Genomic DNA, 21532 nt, shown 5'->3' with positions numbered 1-21532 from the left:
AATCAAAAAGAAAGTGTAAATATGATGCAATAACGACTCTGTTTGATTAAAGCATATACATCAGCTCGAGAAAGATTATATAATTTACAACAACCTATAGCTGAGAGTCAACATTTGTATTCGAAGTGAGTAAACATTCCTATAGATGTAATTATATAAACCAAATCTTATAGATACCAGAAATTCAGCTCAAGCATTGGAACACAGTCAAATATATACCTTCCGGACTTGTCGACTAATTATTTAGTGGAGCACAAGGATTTAAATCCGGGTGTGGAAAGGTGACACAACCAGATAGGGCCCTCACAGAGATGGTTCCAGTTTGGAGAACAGCATAGCACACTAGGGCCAGGGTGAATGAAAAAGAAATAATAAACTTGAATAAAAACTACCTCCACCTTATAAAATGCTTCATTGAAGAGTTGTATCTGGACTATTGAAATCACCCATCTTTCCTAAACCAATCCTCTGTGAAAACTATAACTTACACAAGTCAATAACCATCCGCAAGAAGCAAAAAATACACGATATACTTGTAAGAAAAGTATACTTTATACCTATGAAATGCAGTACTTGGAAGGACATAGGCTAAAATAGTATCTCCAATAACATATAATAGAACAGGCGTTAAAAGTCTAAACTGGAAATGAACTAGGTTCTTCTATTAACGTCTGGTTCTGCATTAGCTCGACCCTTTGAAAGTTATAATAAAGTTCAACGTGTCTCCCAATCCTTTAGTTTCTTGCTTCCTTCAGGTTTGGCTGTGGGTGCACTCATTCCAGCCATTTTTGCGTACTTGGCCCGAAGAGAATCGTTATAGGTCCATCTGCATAGCCAGAAATCAGTAATTAGCTGATAGTTGGTATGATAACCAACTATTCAAATTTGGATTATACGACCAATATCAAGAATGTAATCTTAAAAACAAATCACAACTGTCTCTCAGTGATGAAGGCCCAACAAAAACTGACAAAGGTACTCAAATAAGCAAAACTATTTGAGTAATTCAAACTGGGATAGCAACAGCCAATGACAACTTCCAGAAACAACCGTCCCACTTAAACTGACAAAGGTATTTAACCAAGCAAACTTCTGTAGTAGTTTGTTTAAACACTCGTGACACGATATAGAGGAAAAGAAACTAAAACCATGTTTATTACACCATTAAGTTTTATCCAATATCATGTAGTAAATATTCTGCGAAAGATGAACACCAGTTCTCTATCTATAGTAGGTGCAGCTAACAATCGACAAATCTACAATGATCAAATGCTTAGGACGTGCATAATGGTCAATTCCAGTCCCAACTCCCCACCTGCCACCACTTTCAAAAAAAAAAAAAAAAAAAAAAAAAAAAAAAAAAAAAAAATATATATATATATATATCAGAGAGAATGAGGAGCAAGTAGGGGTGGCGCGGGTATTTTCGGGTATCTAGTGAATGGAACCGTCGGGTCCAAATATAATTATGGAAACGTTCGGGTTCAGTTTGGTTCGGTTCAGTTCGATTCCGTTCGGTTCTGTACTATAATTAAATTTTTTAATATTTATAACTACATTATATAAAAACAACTAATGATACATTCAATGATTTTGAAATGTTAGATACTAGTAAACTACCTTGTTCAAATGATCACTACAGTCAAAGTTTCGGTCGGCGGAGGTCACAGCTTCGATCGAAGGTCACAGTGTCGGTCGATGATTGTATAGGTTTTGGAATATTAGCGAGGCTGCAAGAGTGAGTACGAGAGTCGAGACAATGTTATGCACTTTAGTGTAGGTGTTTAAGGTTATTTAGTGGATTGGATCTTGTTGGGCTAAGAAATGAAACAATAAAAAGGGTAATTGGGCCAAAAATTAAAAAATTAGAAATGAAACAAATTATTGGGCCAAAAATTTGGATTTAGAAATTGTTAAATTGTTAATTTGTTTAGAAAAATTAAAATTAAAATAATTCAATTTACTTAATATAAAAAAAAATAGAAAGATTCGGTTCTTATTCGATTTTTCGGTTCTTGGTCTAGAACCGAGAACCGAACCGTACCCGTTCGGGTATTTAATTTGACAAGAACCGTCGGGTTTGGTTCAGTTAGGTTCGGATTTGGTTCAGTCAATTTTGTTCGGAAAATTTGCCCAGCCCTAGGAGCAAGTGCATGCAAGTATGATTCAACCATTGTATTACTTTGAAAAGTAGAATTCACTATATTACTTACATTAGAATTGCTCTTATCTATCTTTAATATATAATTGAACTGTTTCTCTTGTTGATTTCAAAAACAAGATTTAGTTGTTTATAGAGCAAACAATACGATCAACTGACGCACATCTGATGTCCAAAATTCAATAGCATTTGCTACTATGAACACAATATATTTCGCCTATGTACTTCCGAAAATTCCTAATCCAAATGGAATGATTAAGTAAGACTTGCTTATGGGTTATTCCAATCAGTTGTGTCCTCATTGACAAGATGAGTCCATTTTGTCCTTCCACTACGACCAAAGTACTTAACCTGCATGACTATGGGCATTACGGTCTTGTCCATCTTATCATTTCCAGTTGGAGCAGAGAAATCACGAGTGTAAATATAATCAGCTTTGGCAGTTCCAACAGGATCATCAGGATCTGACAGGAAGAAAGAACCCTTATGGTAGTATTTCTGCAAAAACATCCACTGTTTCTTGGATTTTCCAGAAGGTTTTGGATTCTTCCTCTCCCACTCCCTCCTCTCTTCCTCTGTCATGTTTCTTACCCTCTCAATCTCCTCCTTCTCCTTCAACCTTGCCTCTCTGTCATCTCTATCCCTCTTGATCCTCACAATCTCCCTATCTAATGGTCTCAGAGTTGATATAATCTTGAATTTAAAAGGTTTATTCTCGAATCAAAAATTATTTCAGAATAAACTAGCGTAAACAAAAATCAAACACAAGATATGTTTTGCTCCAAAATGGAGCCCGGATGTTCAGTCCAAGGACCTAATCACCCGTTGAGCCTCAATCAAGAGATATACTCGAGTTTCAACTAATTTTCACAAAGAATCAGTACAGAATGTTCGAAGAAATCAGAGATTTCTTCATCTTTCTCTAGCCTCTATTTCACACAGATTTTCTTTCAACGATATCACAAAGAGCACTCAAACTTTACAATCCTTACTCAAAGGACTTTCAAAAAATCACATAGATTTTGTATTACATTTTTGGAGAAAGGAGAAACACGAAAGAACTCTCACACAAAGAGAAAGACTGAAAGTTCTAGAGAAAGTGAGAGAGCACCCAAACGCCAGATGACCAAGGGTCAAGTAAAAGTATCAAAACAGTTAGACCGACTTTATCTAATGATTGGGGGTGTGCCACGTGTACGGCACACACCTAACCACAAGAGGCAATATAAAACATGAAACCAAAACCCGAAAATATGTTAAGCAATTTTGGACCTCCTCTTATTTTCAATTAGTAAGGGCCCAAAATAGAAAATAGTGAGGCAGCCCATCATTTTTAACATTCTCCACCTTGCTAAACTATTTCTTTGTTTCAACTAGTGGATTCAAACATTTCTTGACTTCATTTAGCTCTACTGTACCTGAAAAAGAAAAATTTGAAAAAGTTAGTATTATTCTCAACAAATGAGTTACTGAATGTCACCTAATTTAATTTAGGTTATATTTAGAATTTTCAAACAGTTCTTAAATTTGTAAAGTGTCAAAACTTTTGTTCCAAGGTCAGAGGGATTATATTCTGTAGGAATTTTAATTAGACTGATTAAGCCCTTTTCAACCATATTCCTAACAAAGTGAAATTTTATATCAACATACTTTGTCCTATCATGATAAACAGAGTTTTTACTTAAATGAATTGCACTTTGATTATCAGTATGAATACTAACAGATTTATTTACAAAACCAATTTCATTTAACAGTCCTCTTAACCACATGCTCTCTTTCATAGCATCACATGTAGAAATATACTCAGTCTCTGTTGAGGACAATGCAACTAATTTTTACAGTTGAGATTTCCAACTAATGCAAGTATTACACAAAGTAAAAATATAAGAGGATGTAGACCTTCTTTTATCTAGATCACTAGCAAAATTTGAATCAGTGTACCCCTTTAAAATTATGCATTCATTACTTCTTTTAAACTTTAGTCCTAAGTCAATTGAGCCTTTCAAGTATCTCATCATCCACTTTATAGCTAACCAGTGAGTTTCACCAGGATTAGCCATAAACCTACTTAGGATGCTAATACCATGAGCTAAGTCAGGTCTAGTACATAATGGATCCCACAGCATTAGCATAGGGAATATTTTCCATTCTTTTCAGTTCATCATTGGACTTAGGCGATTGATCGCTAGAAAGTTTAAAATGATTTGCAATAGGTAAGGAGACAGATTTGTAATCAGACATAGAAAATTTTTCAAGTATTTTCTGTATATATGCAGATTGTTTTAAAATTAGAGTACAACTAGATCTGTCCCTTTCTATTTCCATACTAAGAATCCTTTTGGTTGGACCTAAATCTTTCATTTCAAATTCAGATTTTAGCTTTGATTTAACAGATTCAATTTCAAATTTATCATGACAGGCAAGTAACATATCATCTGCATACAGTAACAGATATATAGATTCAGGTCCTCCTGACTCTTTGAGAAACAAACAGGAGTCATAGCTGCTTTTCTCAAAACCCATGGTCTGAACATGTGAATTAAACTTTAGGTACCACTGTCTGGGAGCCTGTTTCAACCCATATAGAGACTTTTTCAGCAAACAAACCTTTTCAGTTTTGGACTTTACTTCATAGCCCTTAGGTTGATTCATGTATATGACTTCATCAAGATCACCATTTAGGAAAGTTGTTTTAACATCAAGTTGTTCCAATCCCAATCAAAGTGGGTAGTCAAGGCCAATAAAATTCTAATTGAGGTGTATTTAGCAACTGGTGAAAAAATCTCATTAAAATATATTCCTTCTTTTTGGGTGAAACCTTTAGCCACTAACCTGACCTTAGATCTTTTATTTTCTGTTTTAGAGTCTCCTTGTTTTATTTTAAAATCCATTTACAGTCAACTACCCTTTTATCTTTAGGTTTGTTGACTAGAACCCAGGTTTTATTCTTGATTAAAGAATCCATTTCCTCATTCATAGCTTCCTTCCAAAGCTTAGAGTCAAGATTGTTTATTGCTTTTTCAAAATTTTCGGGTTTAGAGTTTAAGGAGTCTAAAACAGTAAACATGGTGACAAAGTCATTATTACTGAATCTAGTAGAAGGTATTATGTTTCTTCTTTCTCTATCCCTTGTAAGTTGATAATCAGCAAGTGATGGGTTTAATGATTCAGCCTCAGATTCTGGATCATTATGATTACTATCATTACTAGATTGAGTAGACTCCACCTCAATCAAATCATGTTGATCTATATCAATTCCAGTTTGATCTTCCACTAAGTTTTCTCTCACAAGTGAAGATTCTCTAGATTTAGGAGTTAATGAACTATTACAGGGAAATATATTTTCATTGAAGATGACATTCCTGCTCAATATAACCTTGTGACCATGTTGCTCTTTAACCCAAAGTCTATAACCCTTAGTCTCCTCCCCATAGCCTAGAAAAATACATTTTTAAGGATCTAGGTTCTAATTTTCCTTCATTTTGATGTGAATGGGCAGCACAACCAAACACTTTAAGTTTACTATAATCTGGCATTTTTCCTTACCACAATTTTTCAGTAATGTTGAAATCAACAGAACTAGATAGACTTCTATTTATCAAATAAATTGCACTTTTTAGGGCTTCTCCCCAAAACAGTTTTGGAAGACCAGAACTGTGAAGCATACACCTAACTCTTTCCAATAGAGTTCTATTCATCCTTTCAATAACTCCATTTTGCTGAAAAGTGTAAGTCACAGTTCTGTGTCTTAAGATTCCAAATTCTTTATAGAAAGAATTAAATTTAGAATTACAGAACTCAAGTCCATTATCTGTTCTAAGTGCTTTGATTTTCTTATTTATTTGATTTTCAGTCATCAATTTCCAATGTTTAAAATTTTGAAAAGTGTCAGATTTTTGTCTTAGAAGAAAGGTCCATATTTTCCTTGAAAAATCATCTACTATTAGTAGATAGAATCTATATCCACTTAGAGTATTTACAGTGGCTGGTCCCCAAAGATCAGCATGTAAATAGTCTAAGATAGAGGTGGATTTGTCAAGTTCAGATTTGAAAGGCATTTTTGTTTGTTTTCCAATTATGCAGTCTTCACAAAAATCTAACTTTTCAATGTTATCATTCCCAAGGCATCCAAGTTTGTTTAAGGAAATTAATCCCTTTTCAGAAACGTGGCCAAGCCTTTTGTGCCAGATTAAGGATTTGTTTAAGGAAGTGTTCAAAGCAATAGCACTGTGACCTACTAAAGGTTCAGCACAGATGGTACAGATACCATTTATCTTAGGAGAGGAAATGATATTTCTGTTATCAAGGTTAAGTTTTAAAAAACCTTTGTGGATTATGATGTTATAGTTATCATCTAATTCTCCCAAAGAGATTAGATTTCTTTTGAGTTCAAGAATATATCTAGTATTTGTCAGTTCAAGAATACAATTGTTGCTCAACATTAATTTCAGTTTCCCTATTCCTTTAATTTGACAACTTATGTCATTTCCCATTTGAATCTTCCCCCCCATCAAGTTCAACAAATTCAGATAACCAATCTCTAATGGGGCACATGTGGAAGATACAGCCAGAATCAAGAACCCATTCTTTTGGATCCCTCCTGGTAGTATTTACAAGGACAACCCCTTGTATACCGGGGTCATGGGTGCAAGCAATTGCTGCAGACCCATTGGCATTATTCTTTTCTTTTGAGTTAGACATTTTCTTAAAACAGTCTTTTATTAGATATCTTGTCTTCCCACAGTAATAGCATTTCCTAACTTGATTGTTGTTCTTTACTTGATTCATACTTTTATCCTTAAATTTTTGGTTCACATATTTTCTCCTTTTAGAGGAGGTAAAATTTCACTGATTTATCTTTTTACCCCAAGGAGGTTTTTCTTTAATATGCAGGCCCTCACCACCCTTAGTGTAATTAAAGTCAAATTGTAGTTCAAGATCTTTATTCCTTAAGGCAGTGGTTATTATGTCAACAGTAAAATCCTCTCTCCCGTATTCTAGGGCATTTCTAACATCCCTATATTTTTCACTCAGAGAATTTAATAGGCCAACAACTTGTTGTTGATCAGAAAGTTCTTCATCACAGTTTGCTAAATCTTTTGTTAGTATTGTATATTTGTCAATGTTGTCTTCTAAACTGCTAGAGGGATCAAACCTAAAGTTATAGAACTGTTTTAAGAGATAGCACTTATTTGGCATTGTTTTGGTTAAGTATAAAGTTTCTAATTTTGTCCACAATGCATCAGCAGTAGTAGTTTCGCCTACCTTCCTTATTACACTATCAGATAAGTGCAGAAAAATAGTGCTCCAGGCAATTTCAGTTAGTTCTAGTCTCCTATAGGCACTAATCTCAGCAGCTCAAGTGCACCAGCACATCTCTGTTGCACTAACAGAGCTCTCATTTTCTAGCGCCAGAGACTAAAGTCTTCGGTGCCATTCCAAATTTCAACATCAAATTTCTGAGCAGTTGACATATTGACAGATTATTTACAAAACTATAACAATGCAACACACATAGTGTATTATAATACAAAGTTGTGAATACAGTGATCAATAACTAATAATAGGATTAATGTGCACTATTTAACAACCTAAGGAGTGGTAATCCTGGTTTCCACTACCCCCTTAGATTCCCAGATCCTCGTAGGAGATTTTGGACAAAGGTGAGTAGAGGCAGATTACTTACCTTAATAACTGGGTCCAAGAAATTATTTAATATACTGACTAACGAAATAAATTTTGGGTTTAGAGGTTACCACAATCTGAAATATTAATTTCAGAATAAAAGATTAATTTGTAAGTAGCAAAGAATTGAACCAGAACTCCAAGTCAAACACAAGAACTCTCCGAGTTGCAGTGACTCAATATGAACTCAGTGTAACTCGGGTTGAGTCAACTCAGCTCACCCAACTCAGTATGAGCAACACCGATTTTCCAAGAATAGAGTACATAAACAACAAATCAAAAAACGAGTTAGTGTCGAGTTATATCATATTTAACAAGATTATCCAAGATCAACAAATTAGTAACTAGATCTTCAAGAAACTTTCAGATCTGACTGGTTAGTTACCGATCGAAAGTAAATCGAGAAAGACAGAAAAAATTCTAGAAAGTTTTCTTTACAAAAAATATGAGAACAATTCCAGATCTTGCAAGTTCAAAACGAGAAAATATTTTACAACACACAGTTTAAAAAAATCTTTTTAAGAACCGCTCTGATACCACTTGTTGGTCTCAGAGTTGATATAATCTTGAATTTAAAAGGTTTATTCTCGAATCAAAAATTATTTCAGAACAAAATAGCATAAACAAAAATCGAACACAAGATATGTTTTGCTCCAACATGGAGCCCAGATGTTCAGTCCAAGGACCTAATCACCCGTTGAGCCTCAATCAAGAGATATGCTCGAGTTTCCACTAATTTTCACAAAGAATCAGTATAGAGTGTTCGAAGAAATCAGGGATTTCTTCATCTTTCTCTAGCCTCTATTTCACACAGATTTCCTTTCAACAATATCACAAAGATCATTCAAACTTTACAATCCTTACTCAAAGGACTTTCAAAAAATCACACAGATTTTGTATTACATTTTTGGAGAAAGAAGAAACACGAAAGAACTCTCACACAGAGAGAAAGACCGAAAGTTCTAGAGAAAGTGAGAGAGCACCCAAACACCAGATGACCAAGGGTCAAGTAAAAGTATCAAAACAGTTGGACCGACTTTATCTAATGGTTGGGGGTGTGCCACGTGTACGGCACACACCCAACCACAAGAGGCAATATAAAATGTGAAACCAAAACGCGAGAATACGTTAAGCAATTTTGGGCCTCTTCTTATTTTCAATTAGTAAGGGCCCAAAATAGAAAATAGTGAGGCAGCCCATCATTTTTAACACTATCCTTCCAATCCTCATATTCCTCAGCCTCATTCACATCATCATCTAAATCCATATCTGTAATATTTGCTTCCGACTCCATATTCCTTTGAGTGTCCTGGTCCTCCCAAAATTTTTCAACCACAATTTGCCTAGTCTCCACCCTATTCTCTTCCATCCTCCTTTTCACAGCTTCCTCGAGTGCCATCTCTTCTACCTTAAGCCTCTCACGTTCCGCAATTGTATCTCTCCCTGATTTAGGAACAAAAACCAGTTTCACCATTGCAATTCTTGCTGTTTCTTCTTCAGAATCAGTCTCGTACTCAGACTCCTCCTCCTCTTCTTCTTCTGGCATTAGTGCTGCCTCCTCTTGTTGCCTTTGGAACAACCTCTCCCTAATACTCCTTCTCCTTTCCTCGAATGCATCCTCATCCTCCGAATCTAATCCTTCTTCCCTCCTCCTTTTGTCCCCAATCGTTGAAACAATCTCTGCCTGCCTAATGCGCCTATGGTCTTCCCTTACCTCCTCAAGATTATCAATCCTATTATCGGTCAAACGCCGCAGTCTAGCATCATCATTCCGCATAAAATAAGTCTCCTCGTGACTTGGGAATGCTTTCTTGACCTCCGCCACCTTTTCCATCCTAATATTCCCGTCTTCATCATTATCATCCGCCCACTCTCGTGCTTTTCCAGGCTGGTGCCTTTTCACTTTTGTAGAATTGAAGAGACTTTTGAGGAGTTTTATTTGAAATACAATTTTTGATCAAACGTAACAATGTGAAATTCTTACATGGTTCTCCTTCTTGTTTCCTTTCCCGCACTTTATATAATAAAATATATTTTAAAAATAATAAAAATTTAAGATTTTAATTAAACTCTTATTTGATTCTCATTATTTTTAAAATATATTTTTCTCTCTATTAATTTCTATTACATGTTATTCAATAAAATAATATTACACACAAATTCAAAATTTTTTCTTATTTTTTAATCACATTCTTCACGAATCTAGTACTCGCAAAAATTGTGGCTCAATTGTAACTTTCTAATAAGAACACTGTGACAAGAGTATAATGTATGATTTTTTATTTTTTTTGAAAATGTAAATATTCTTTATTTAATTGTGAGCTGTTTTTTAATTCAATAATATATTTAATTGTAATATTTGGTTGAAAATGGCTTTAAAAAGTTTGGAGATCAATGGCAACTTTCTAATAGTTGATTCAGAACATAAAACAATGATCGAGAATTAAATGGACTCAATTGGATGCAATTGGAACAAAAATGACCGATTCATGTAATAATTGGTTTAAAAAAGGCTTTAAAAAAACCTAATTGCAACTTTTTAATAATTGATTCGAAGCATAAAACGATAATCGAGAATTACATGGACTCAATTGGATAAATTTGGAACAAGAATGACTCATCCATGTAATATTTGGTTCCCTAAAAAAATAAAAATGCCAAATTGTTATATAACAAATTCTAGTTCTATACATGTACATATTAATATTGATATTATTACGAATCCTAGAGCTATCAAGTGTCATTTACATGTCTCATTCTTATTTGACCAGCGAATTTCTGAAGAATTATGCTACACTTACAAAGGTGTGTTACAAAGTTGGTTGACAAAATAACATTCACATCAATCATTTCAAAAACAAATTTTTAAATCATTTCAAATCAATGATCTTGATTTTGCTAACACACTTTGTAATCCAACTTTTGTAACCCAACTTTGTACAAGTAGCTTTATTGATTTCTGAAAGCCAATTGCAAGCCCCTCAAAGTGTCTCTAGAACTAGTTTAATTATTTAGTAAAGAGTAATGATACTCATTATCAACCACATTCATCTTATGTGACTATTTATTGTTTGGGAGTTTAGCTTGTTATTTGAGATAACGGAATTATCGAAATTAATGTTTCAAATAACAAGCTATCACATACAAGTCCCGTATGGTGACTACAGTAGTCACCTACTACAAATAGCATTATTATTTAGCAAAGCTTACTGATTACACAAGGTTTAATGTATACGAAAAAAGAAATAAGTGATGGATAGGTGTGTACTAATTAAGAATTGTTTGAAATTTGTGGATAAAATGTGACTTGAGTATAAGCAATCTTTAAAACGAGTCAAATAACTTATTTAAGAGCCATTATGTTGGTAAATATGAAACTATTGCTTTGTTTTCTTCCCTAATAGATAAAAAGATTGACAGAAAATCAAGATTATTTGAAGTCAAAAAGTTGGCACCGATTTAAATGTAGAATGAGGGACTCTAAATGAAAGCTTAACAATTGGTTAGATCGATTCTAACTGAAAATTGTAAAAATAGTTCTTCCAAAAAAAAAAAAAAAAAAAAAGAACCTAGGTGAGGTCCTAATTTTTCATTAAACTATTGATTATGGTTTTATTTTTTATGCTTCAAAAATAAATGTTAAGTCTAAATTATCGTGTAAGTTTTCTTATTTCATTTTCATGATTTTCATTTTAGAGAATAACATACTCAATTATTCTGAATAAATATGAATTTATATAAATTACGATTTTAATACGAGATTATAAAAAAATATTTTTGGAACCCAATCAAAAGTATATTTTGTAGCTAGAATCGTACCAAAACATTTGGTTCTCGAGTCTATGATTGAGGATCGAATTGATTATAAATTGAAATCGAATTGATCCGACTAGTATGGGTCAAGTGATTGCAAGTAAATTTATCCACCTCCTACACAATTGTGCATATCGAAAAATGGCTAGAATATGCAATTATTGTTTTAAATTGAAAAGTATAAAAATTATAGTTTTTGAATGTTCATTAATATTTTACATATTTTAAATAAGGTTAGAAACATTGGTGGTTTATAACTTTGAAATTTAACGTTAATGATAAACTTAATTAAACTTTGTAAGGATCAAATGAATCATCGCACTTATATATTTATTTAAAATATAATGTTATTCATCTGCGGAAATGTGTCCATACTTCATATCATTTAATTTGACTATTGAAAGTTTTATGCCCAATCTAATTAGGAATAATAATATAACAACAACAACAACAACAACAACAACAATAATAATAATAATAATAATAATAATAATGCCGATGAGAGGTACAAACATATGAGGTGAAATTAATAAAACGAAGCAAAATAAAGTTTAACAGCCATATTAAATTTTGACTAATAGTTCAATGACCTCAAATATTTTTACTTTATAGGTTAATATTCAATTCAAAATCTAAAAAGTCCTGAAGGTCAAAATGTAATTTAATAATTTTAAAACGTAAAAAACAATTATTTTTGTGTTTTTAATATAGACGAAAAACTGAAGAGGGTCACAAATTAAAAATTGAAGCAATTTCAATAAAATAATTGTAGAGTAATTATACTCCAGACAACCGGCCAATAGGGGGCACCATGTTTTGACAAGTGCCTGTCCAAATAGCACGACTCATAATTGTAACCATTACACACAATGAAAATTTCATTAGTGATCACTGAACTTTTAGATAATTTTTATTTCAACCACTTAACTTTAACCTGATTCAATTAATTTATCAAACTTCAATTTAATTTCAATTTTCATCACATTGTCACCTATCATCTTTAGACTTCGACTTCTGCTTCGGCTTCAATTGCAGAGAGAGTCAAGCAACAGACTCTAGAGATATAAAGATCCACTGAAATATTGGGCAGTTAACAAACCTATTATTCTCTTCCTATCTTATTTATTTGCTTGGATAAATTCATATGTACAGAATAACTTCTTACAGAATGTCGTCAGAATAGTCTCATGATGTGGGGCTCACTATGAAAAAAAATTGCCAAAAAATATCCTACCCATCCCACTACGTGTGTATTCTAGCAGCATTATGTGAAAACTTCTTCTGTATATCAAACATGGCTGTATTTGCTTTTGCGCAATTAAGGTCAAATCAATGGAAAGGTTACAACACATGAAAAATATAAAATCTTTATTTCCTTATTTAGTTTTGCAAAATCTTATTTGATTGATTAGTGCTCGAAACATTTGTACAAGTACAAATTAACAAAGTAATAATAATTGGCAAAATGTCGTGACCTTGCCCTCTCCTCGAAAGTCCATGGCAGGACTGCACTACCTTTGGTGTCGTGGTTATCATTTTAAGTTACGGGACATTGAGACTTAAAAATGGTAAAAAAAAAAAAAAAAAATTGCTTGAATTCAATGGGGCCGGGAACACAGATTGTTGTTTTTTTTCCTTTTTATGTTATGATTTTTGTGAATTGTAGGCTTTGTAGAATTCAAGATACTTTTTAAAAATATGTCCACTTATTAAGTTTCTGTTTGGTAAAAATTAAAATTTTAATTTAAGTCAAAATCAAATAGTAATTTTAATTGCATATTTCGCATGATCCACAACTTTTCAATCGCACATTTCTTTAACTTTTATCAAAATTTATTAAAAATCTGATTTTAACCTCCATAAGAAAGACGCTCACTTGAAAGCAATAAGGAATCAAGTGTTAAAAAATTGAATGCAAATCTCCGCTTGGTAAATTTGTCGAACGGAAACAAAGTTGAACAAGTACTAAGAAAAAGTTTAGTAAATTGATTGTCGTGTAATAGACTTGCCTGTTTTTTCAAAATGTCAATCCAACTTTTGACTGATTATTATAATGTTTGTTGTGTAATTTTCCTTATACTGTTGTAAAATGTAAGTTTATTAGGATTTAAAGGTGAATGATAATTATACCCTGTAGGCCTAGAAATTATTATTATTGTATCCCTAATTCTGCCATATAAATACAGGGCTTTGGTTCTTAGTAAAACACACAAGTCTATTAACTTTTCTCTATTCTCTTCTCTTTTTTTCACTTTTATAACACATTATCAGCACTACGCTCTAACCAGCTGAGTTTAGTGAAAGTAATAATTTTTATAGACATGAATATTTATCACGTGTACCAAAATTAATTTAGTAGCATGTGAAATTTTTCAATATACATATGCATCATAATGAGATTGCTTCTTCTTCTCTACTTTTCATCGACATGCATATTAATTCTAATTTACGTTTGTATGTGTAAGCTGAACACATATTAATTCACTTTTTTTATTCATACACGATCATTTTTTCCACATATTATTCAGTATTAATTCTGTCTTTTGAATCTGTTACATATTAGTTCTATCTTTAATTTTTATATATGTGAAATTCACATATATGTTTAGTATCTTTTGCATGTTGGTAAAAGATTTAGCCAATAAGTGATTTAGCCAATTTTGTTAACTTCTATGTATGAAAATTCTTTTTCCTAATACATGTTTGGTAATCAATTTTAAAATATAAATTCATATATTATCAATTTGGTAATTAATTTTTATATCATATCTTGTTTGTATGGTAATTAAATATTCCTTTCACGAGCATGCTTGGAAGATTTTTTTCCTTTACTTATGCATTTTTTGTGATTAATTCTTATATGTAAATAAATATCATGTCTATATGGTAATTAAATATTTTTAGATATTATTCTATGAATTTTAAATTAAGAATTTATCATCTTATTGTTCTAAAAGTAGCACAACATTATAATTAATATTTTAGAAAAATATTAATTGTATATCTATCTATTATAGATAGTTCATTTCTGCTCTTGAAGTAGCAAAACATTATTAATATTCTAGAAGAATATTACTTGCTTATAAAGAGCATGATATTACAAGTTCAATATTCCAAAAGAATATGGACTCAATAATCCTGAAGAAGCATAATTTAAATTATAGTTATTTTAAACAAATATGATGTTGATGTTCTCCAAAAAACACAACACAGGTTATATAAATATTCCAGAAGGATATTTCATTGTTACTCATGTAGGGCACAAATTTTATTATTTAATTTGAAAGATAGAACGAATCATTAATGTCAGTATTCCAGAAGAATATTGTATACATACTCTTAAAGATTATATATCTGTTTTGTGCCTGATGAAAGCACAACTTAAACAAAACAAAAAAAAAAAAATTGTGTTCGTGTTCTTGAGGAAACACGATATTATTAATATTTTAAAAGAATAGATATTATAATTTTAATATTCCTGAAGAATATTGATCGATTATATTTAAATCGCGAAATAAATTTCTCTATTTATTTACGTGTCCATTCTTTTGCATACATATTTAAATATTGAAGTTCGGGTTAAATTTTATTGCCCTGAAGAGCATAATGATATAAGATCTAGCATATAATTATGTTTTTACTACTGAAGAGTAAATCCTTACATAATATTACTGTAAACAATAATATGTTATTGCTCCTGAAGAGCATGACATTAAAATTTTCCATATTTCAGAATAATATTGATCTATTGCTTTTGAAGAAGTAATAGTAAACTATAATGTGATATCAAAATAGCACATTATAATTTTCATTAATATTCTAGTTAGATCTTACTTGCTCTTGAAAAGTATAATTACATATAATCTAACATGAATTATATTTTTACACTCGAAAAGTAAATTATTTTATAATTTATTATAATGATATTTGATTGCTCCCGAAGAGCAAGATAATTTTTAATATTCCAAAAAAATATTGACATATAGCTTTTGAATGAGCAATAATAATAAAAAATAATATATAAAATGCTTTTAAAACAGCACATATTTTGAAAAATATATTATTTTGAATTCATGTTTATCTCTGAAGGAAAACATATAACTAATGTTGAGAACATTGATTAATTTGACTACTTGAATGATATATGATTATATAATATTTAATCATATTCTTCGATATTAAATAATTGAATTATATATTATATTGAACTGGAAGTTTAATTTGATTTTTTTATTTGATATGACCAGTTGGACCATTACTGAATCGATAATGATGCGAAATTAAAATTTTTTAATGGATATTAAATGAAAAATCAGAAGAATTTTCAATCCAATAAATTCTTATATATTATATGTTCTCTTTATCGACAATTGATTATTAAGCATCACTAGCTAAAATATGAATTGAATTCCCTATATTTCTAAAAATTAATTAGGGTGATATATAGGCCCCCTTCATCCACCATATTAACCATCTAAATATTATTTGTATCAAATAGATTTGACACAAATATTAGATGATTGCATGGTGTTCGCAACCTGAAGTTTTACGAAATTATTGCTCAAGTTATGAGCATAATTTTCAGATTATACAATCAAGATTATGTAATGTTAATGCTAGTGGGCATAAATCTCAACATTTTAGTAAGTATTAGTTGAGATGTCGATAAATGGTTTAAAACTATTGTTTGTTAATGCATCCAATTAATTTATTTGAGAATAAAGTATTTCCCATTTTTATTTAGGGAATTCTATTACACATCATGCTAAAATCATAGTTCTTCATATTATAATCAGCTTATGGTCAAATCATAATTTTTCCATCTAATTATTTTTTATGGTGTAATATATGTAAAAATTGAACACTGCAATACACTGAGATGAAAAATAAAGAATGCAGAGAATAAGTATGTAGGTTAATCTATTATTTCAAATGAGCGATATTTTATAACACTGAAAAAATATTGTCAATTTGATTGTACAATTCTCTCAGTATTATGAGAGAAATTAAAAAGTTGAAAATAATGTATAAATGCATTATCATCTAGATCCTTGCTAAATATCATTTGAACTAGAAGTTCGAAAAACAATTTATTTAAATGTATTTATTGATCAAAGAAATCAACAATATCTCACGCACCACTTTTTAATGCTCCAGCAAAACATTATTAATATTCTAGAAGAATATTACTTGCTTATAAAGAGCATGATATTACAAGTTCAATATTCCAAAAGAATATGGACTCAATAATCCTGAAGAAGCATAATTTAAATTATAGTTATTTTAAACAAATATGATGTTGATGTTCTCCAAAAAACACAACACAGGTTATATAAATATTCCAGAAGGATATTTCATTGTTACTCATGTAGGGCACAAATTTTATTATTTAATTTGAAAGATAGAACGAATCATTAATGTCAGTATTCCAGAAGAATATTGTATACATACTCTTAAAGATTATATATCTGTTTTGTGCCTGATGAAAGCACAACTTAAACAAAAAAAAAAAAAAAAAAATTGTGTTCGTGTTCTTGAGGAAACACGATATTATTAATATTTTAAAAGAATAGATATTATAATTTTAATATTCCTGAAGAATATTGATCGATTATATTTAAATCGCGAAATAAATTTCTCTATTTATTTACGTGTCCATTCTTTTGCATACATATTTAAATATTGAAGTTCGGGTTAAATTTTATTGCCCTGAAGAGCATAATGATATAAGATCTAGCATATAATTATGTTTTTACTACTGAAGAGTAAATCCTTACATAATATTACTGTAAACAATAATATGTTATTGCTCCTGAAGAGCATGACATTAAAATTTTCCATATTTCAGAATAATATTGATCTATTGCTTTTGAAGAAGTAATAGTAAACTATAATGTGATATCAAAATAGCACATTATAATTTTCATTAATATTCTAGTTAGATCTTACCTGCTCTTGAAAAGTATAATTACATATAATCTAACATGAATTATATTTTTACACTCGAAAAGTAAATTATTTTATAATTTATTATAATGATATTTGATTGCTCCCGAAGAGCAAGATAATTTTTAATATTCCAAAAAAATATTGACATATAGCTTTTGAATGAGCAATAATAATAAAAAATAATATATAAAATGCTTTTAAAACAGCACATATTTTGAAAAATATATTATTTTGAATTCATGTTTATCTCTGAAGGAAAACATATAACTAATGTTGAGAACATTGATTAATTTGACTACTTGAATGATATATGATTATATAATATTTAATCATATTCTTCGATATTAAATAATTGAATTATATATTATATTGAACTGGAAGTTTAATTTGATTTTTTTATTTGATATGACCAGTTGGACCATTACTGAATCGATAATGATGCGAAATTAAAATTTTCTAATGGATATTAAATGAAAAATCAGAAGAATTTTCAATCCAATAAATTCTTATATATTATATGTTCTCTTTATCGACAACTGATTATTAAGCATCACTAGCTAAAATATGAATTGAATTCCCTATATTTCTAAAAATTAATTAGGGTGATATATAGGCCCCCTTCATCCACCATGTTAACCATCTAAATATTATTTGTATCAAATAGATTTGACACAAATATTAGATGATTGCATGGTGTTCGCAACCTGAAGTTTTACGAAATTATTGCTCAAGTTATGAGCATAATTTTCAGATTATACAATCAAGATTATGTAATGTTAATGCTAGTCGGCATAAATCTCAACATTTTAGTAAGTATTAGTTGAGATGTCGATAAATGGTTTAAAACTATAGTTTGTTAATGCATCCAATTAATTTATTTGAGAATAAAGTATTTCCCATTTTTATTTAGGGAATTCTATTACACATCATGCTAAAATCATAGTTCTTCATATTATAATCAGCTTATGGTCAAATCATAATTTTTCCATCTAATTATTTTTTATGGTGTAATATATGTAAAAATTGAACACTGCAATACACTGAGATGAAAAATAAAGAATGCAGAGAATAAGTATGTAGGTTAATCTATTATTTCAAATGAGCGATATTTTATAACACTGAAAAAATATTGTCAATTTGATTGTACAATTCTCTCAGTATTATGAGAGAAATTAAAAAGTTGAAAATAATGTATAAATGCATTATCATCTAGATCCTTGCTAAATATCATTTGAACTAGAAGTTCGAAAAACAATTTATTTAAATGTATTTATTGATCAAAGAAATCAACAATATCTCACGCACCACTTTTTAATGCTCCAATACGAATTGATGTCTCAGGGGACAATTTGTTAGCATTATATTTGATATATCTATGACACGTCTGAAGCGTGATGGTGTTCGATTTTAATACAAAAATCTTCAAATGAAAATGGAGCAATTAACATAGATGGTTTCATTAAGGGACATATACTCTTAATGAGTATTTAGACATAACAGATTATAAAATCTCAGAAGAGGTTCAGGTACATGATATGTTGAAAATTAAGATATTTAAATAAGTTATGTCATCATGGGAAAAGAAATAGAATCGAATGAGAAAAGAAAAAGTTGTTGATAATAATTTTGTACATGATATACAGTATCATATATGAATCACGAGGAATCGAAATAAATGCGTCGAAATATATCGATCGAAATAATATTTGGCCAAATAAAAGGAGACGCAATTTTAAATTGAATTTACGAGATAAAAACAAAAAATTTGGACCTATAGTCCGAAAATCTAAAGATATATATTTATACGAAAATTAATGAGAAAAATGAAGCCGTATTGTATAATGCTCAACTCTCAACATAGTGAATTTCGCAAAGAGCGTCATGGATGAAATCACGAGTCTATATCATGTTATCTTGACGATACATGAAATTTGAAATACGTGATAGTCAACTGATCTAACATGATTATTAATGTTATCTTTGAAAAATTTAATATGTCTGAAGCATAACTCAAATGATATGTGCCCGAAAATCATGTTCTCAATTAAATTGTAAATATCATTATATGGATTAAAACAATTTGGAACGCATGTGGTATAATCGCCTTAACAAATATTTGTTGAATGAATGTTATAAAAATGACGATGTCTGCCCATGTAATTTCATAAAAAAAATAAATATTGAATTTGTGATTATGGTTGATGATTTAAATTTAATTGGAACACCTAAAGAGTTCAACAAAGCTGGAGGTTATTGGAAAAATGAATTTGAGATGAAAGATTTAGGAAAAATCATATTTTGTCTTGGGTTGCAAATTGAACATTTTCGAAAAAGACTATTTGTTCATCAATCTATGTATAAAAAAAAAGTTTTGAAACGCTTTTATATGGATAATACACATCGACTGGCATCACCATAGTTGTTCGATCATTTGATGTGAAAAAATGATCCATTTTGTCCACTTGAAGATGAAGAAAATGTTTTTGGTCCTGAAGTACTATACTTTAGTACAATTAGAGCATTAACTTATCATGTAAATTGCACTCGAGTTGACATAACTTGTTCTGTAAGTTTCTTTGCAAGATATAGCTCTACACCAACTCAAAAATATTGGAATGGTGTTAAACATATTTTTCATTACTTAAAGGGTACTATTGATTTGGGATTATGTTATTCTTAAAAGTTAGGATTCGCTTTAGTGGGTTATACAAATGCATGTTATCTCTTTGACCTACATAAAGCTATAAATCACAAACAAGATATGTGTTTACACATCGAGGAACAGTTATATCATAGAGATTCATGAAGCAATCCTTGACAGCAACATCCGTAAATCATTCTGAAATTATTGCAATCCATGAAGCAAGCCAATAATGCATATGGTTGAGGACATGACCCATCATATCCAAATATCATGCGGGTTAACTCCAACAAAGGATAGCTTACAATTTTGTATGAAGACAATACAACTTGTATTGCACAATTCAAAGGAGGCTATATCAAAGATGACAAGACGAAGCATATTTCTCCAAAATTCTATCTTTGAGTTAGCTTTCCAACGCACTTTGAATTACCTCAATCGGATATTGAGAGAAGAAGTTATGATAGAAACACTGAAAGTTGTGCAGTGTCAACCGGACTACAACCGGTCGACCGAAACTGCCTGAAATGAAAATTTTCATTTTTCTCTAGAATTTAAATATTTATTTTCATCAATTATTTTCTCAAAGGGCCACCCACGTTTTTGGCAATAAAAACCCCACTAAATTGAAGCATTTAACCTCAAACTTAAATGGCACCCATGTTTTCTCTCTTAAATGAAATTTGACCCTTCATTTGCTTTAAGTTATGGGATATTTACCTATAAATAGAGACCTCATTCACTCATTTTTCTTACACCAAAAGTAAGAGTTTTTACATACTAAAGAAAGAGTTTCCAAGAAAGAAAAAGAGAGGGAGGAAAACTATTTTTTCTAGAAGTTTAAGAAGTGTTTTCAAGCATCAATTCTCAACATTTTTCAAACATCCAAGGAGTGCATTTCTTTCAACGTTCAAGTTTCATCGAAATTTTCAATCCAAGTTTTCAAAGTTTCAAAAGTATCAATCAAGGTAGGTAGAGGTGCAATGTGTTTAATCGTGTTAAGTTATAGGTTTCGATTCATGTTAATGTTTGTATGTCAAATGGTACTCAGGTACGGCATATCCCTCTATGTTAATGGTTGTATGTCAAATGGTACTTCGGTACGGCATACCCCTCTATGTTGAAGAAATGTTCGTATGTCAAATGGTGCCCTTGGGTACGGCATACCCCTTCATGTCAAATGGTGCCTTTGGGTACGGTATGTATGAAAAGTTATAAAGTTAATATTTTGAAATGTATAGCTTGATCACGAATACACCTATGACACCTATTGAGTTTTTCAA

The 21532-nt window shown here is 30.7% G+C and overlaps 1 protein-coding gene across 1 annotated transcript in view; it reads right to left on the bottom strand.

Moving 5' to 3' along the window:
• Positions 1 to 714: 714 nt before the first annotated feature.
• LOC111406032 (microfibrillar-associated protein 1-like) overlaps positions 715 to 21532 on the bottom strand; it is a 23468-nt gene continuing 2650 nt past the window's right edge. Inside the window, exons 2-4 of the mRNA XM_023035211.1 lie at positions 9059 to 9768; positions 2436 to 2829; positions 715 to 826 (exon numbers count right to left, since the gene is read on the bottom strand). Of these exons, the coding sequence (XP_022890979.1) occupies positions 715 to 826; positions 2436 to 2829; positions 9059 to 9768 (1216 nt within the window). The remainder of the gene's footprint in view (positions 827 to 2435; positions 2830 to 9058; positions 9769 to 21532) is intronic.

This window comes from Olea europaea, chromosome 1 (genome assembly GCF_002742605.1).
Source record: "Olea europaea var. sylvestris chromosome 1, O_europaea_v1, whole genome shotgun sequence".
In the NCBI taxonomy this organism is placed as follows: Eukaryota; Viridiplantae; Streptophyta; class Magnoliopsida; order Lamiales; family Oleaceae; genus Olea; species Olea europaea.
This window is presented reverse-complemented; position numbering and strand designations above follow the sequence as displayed.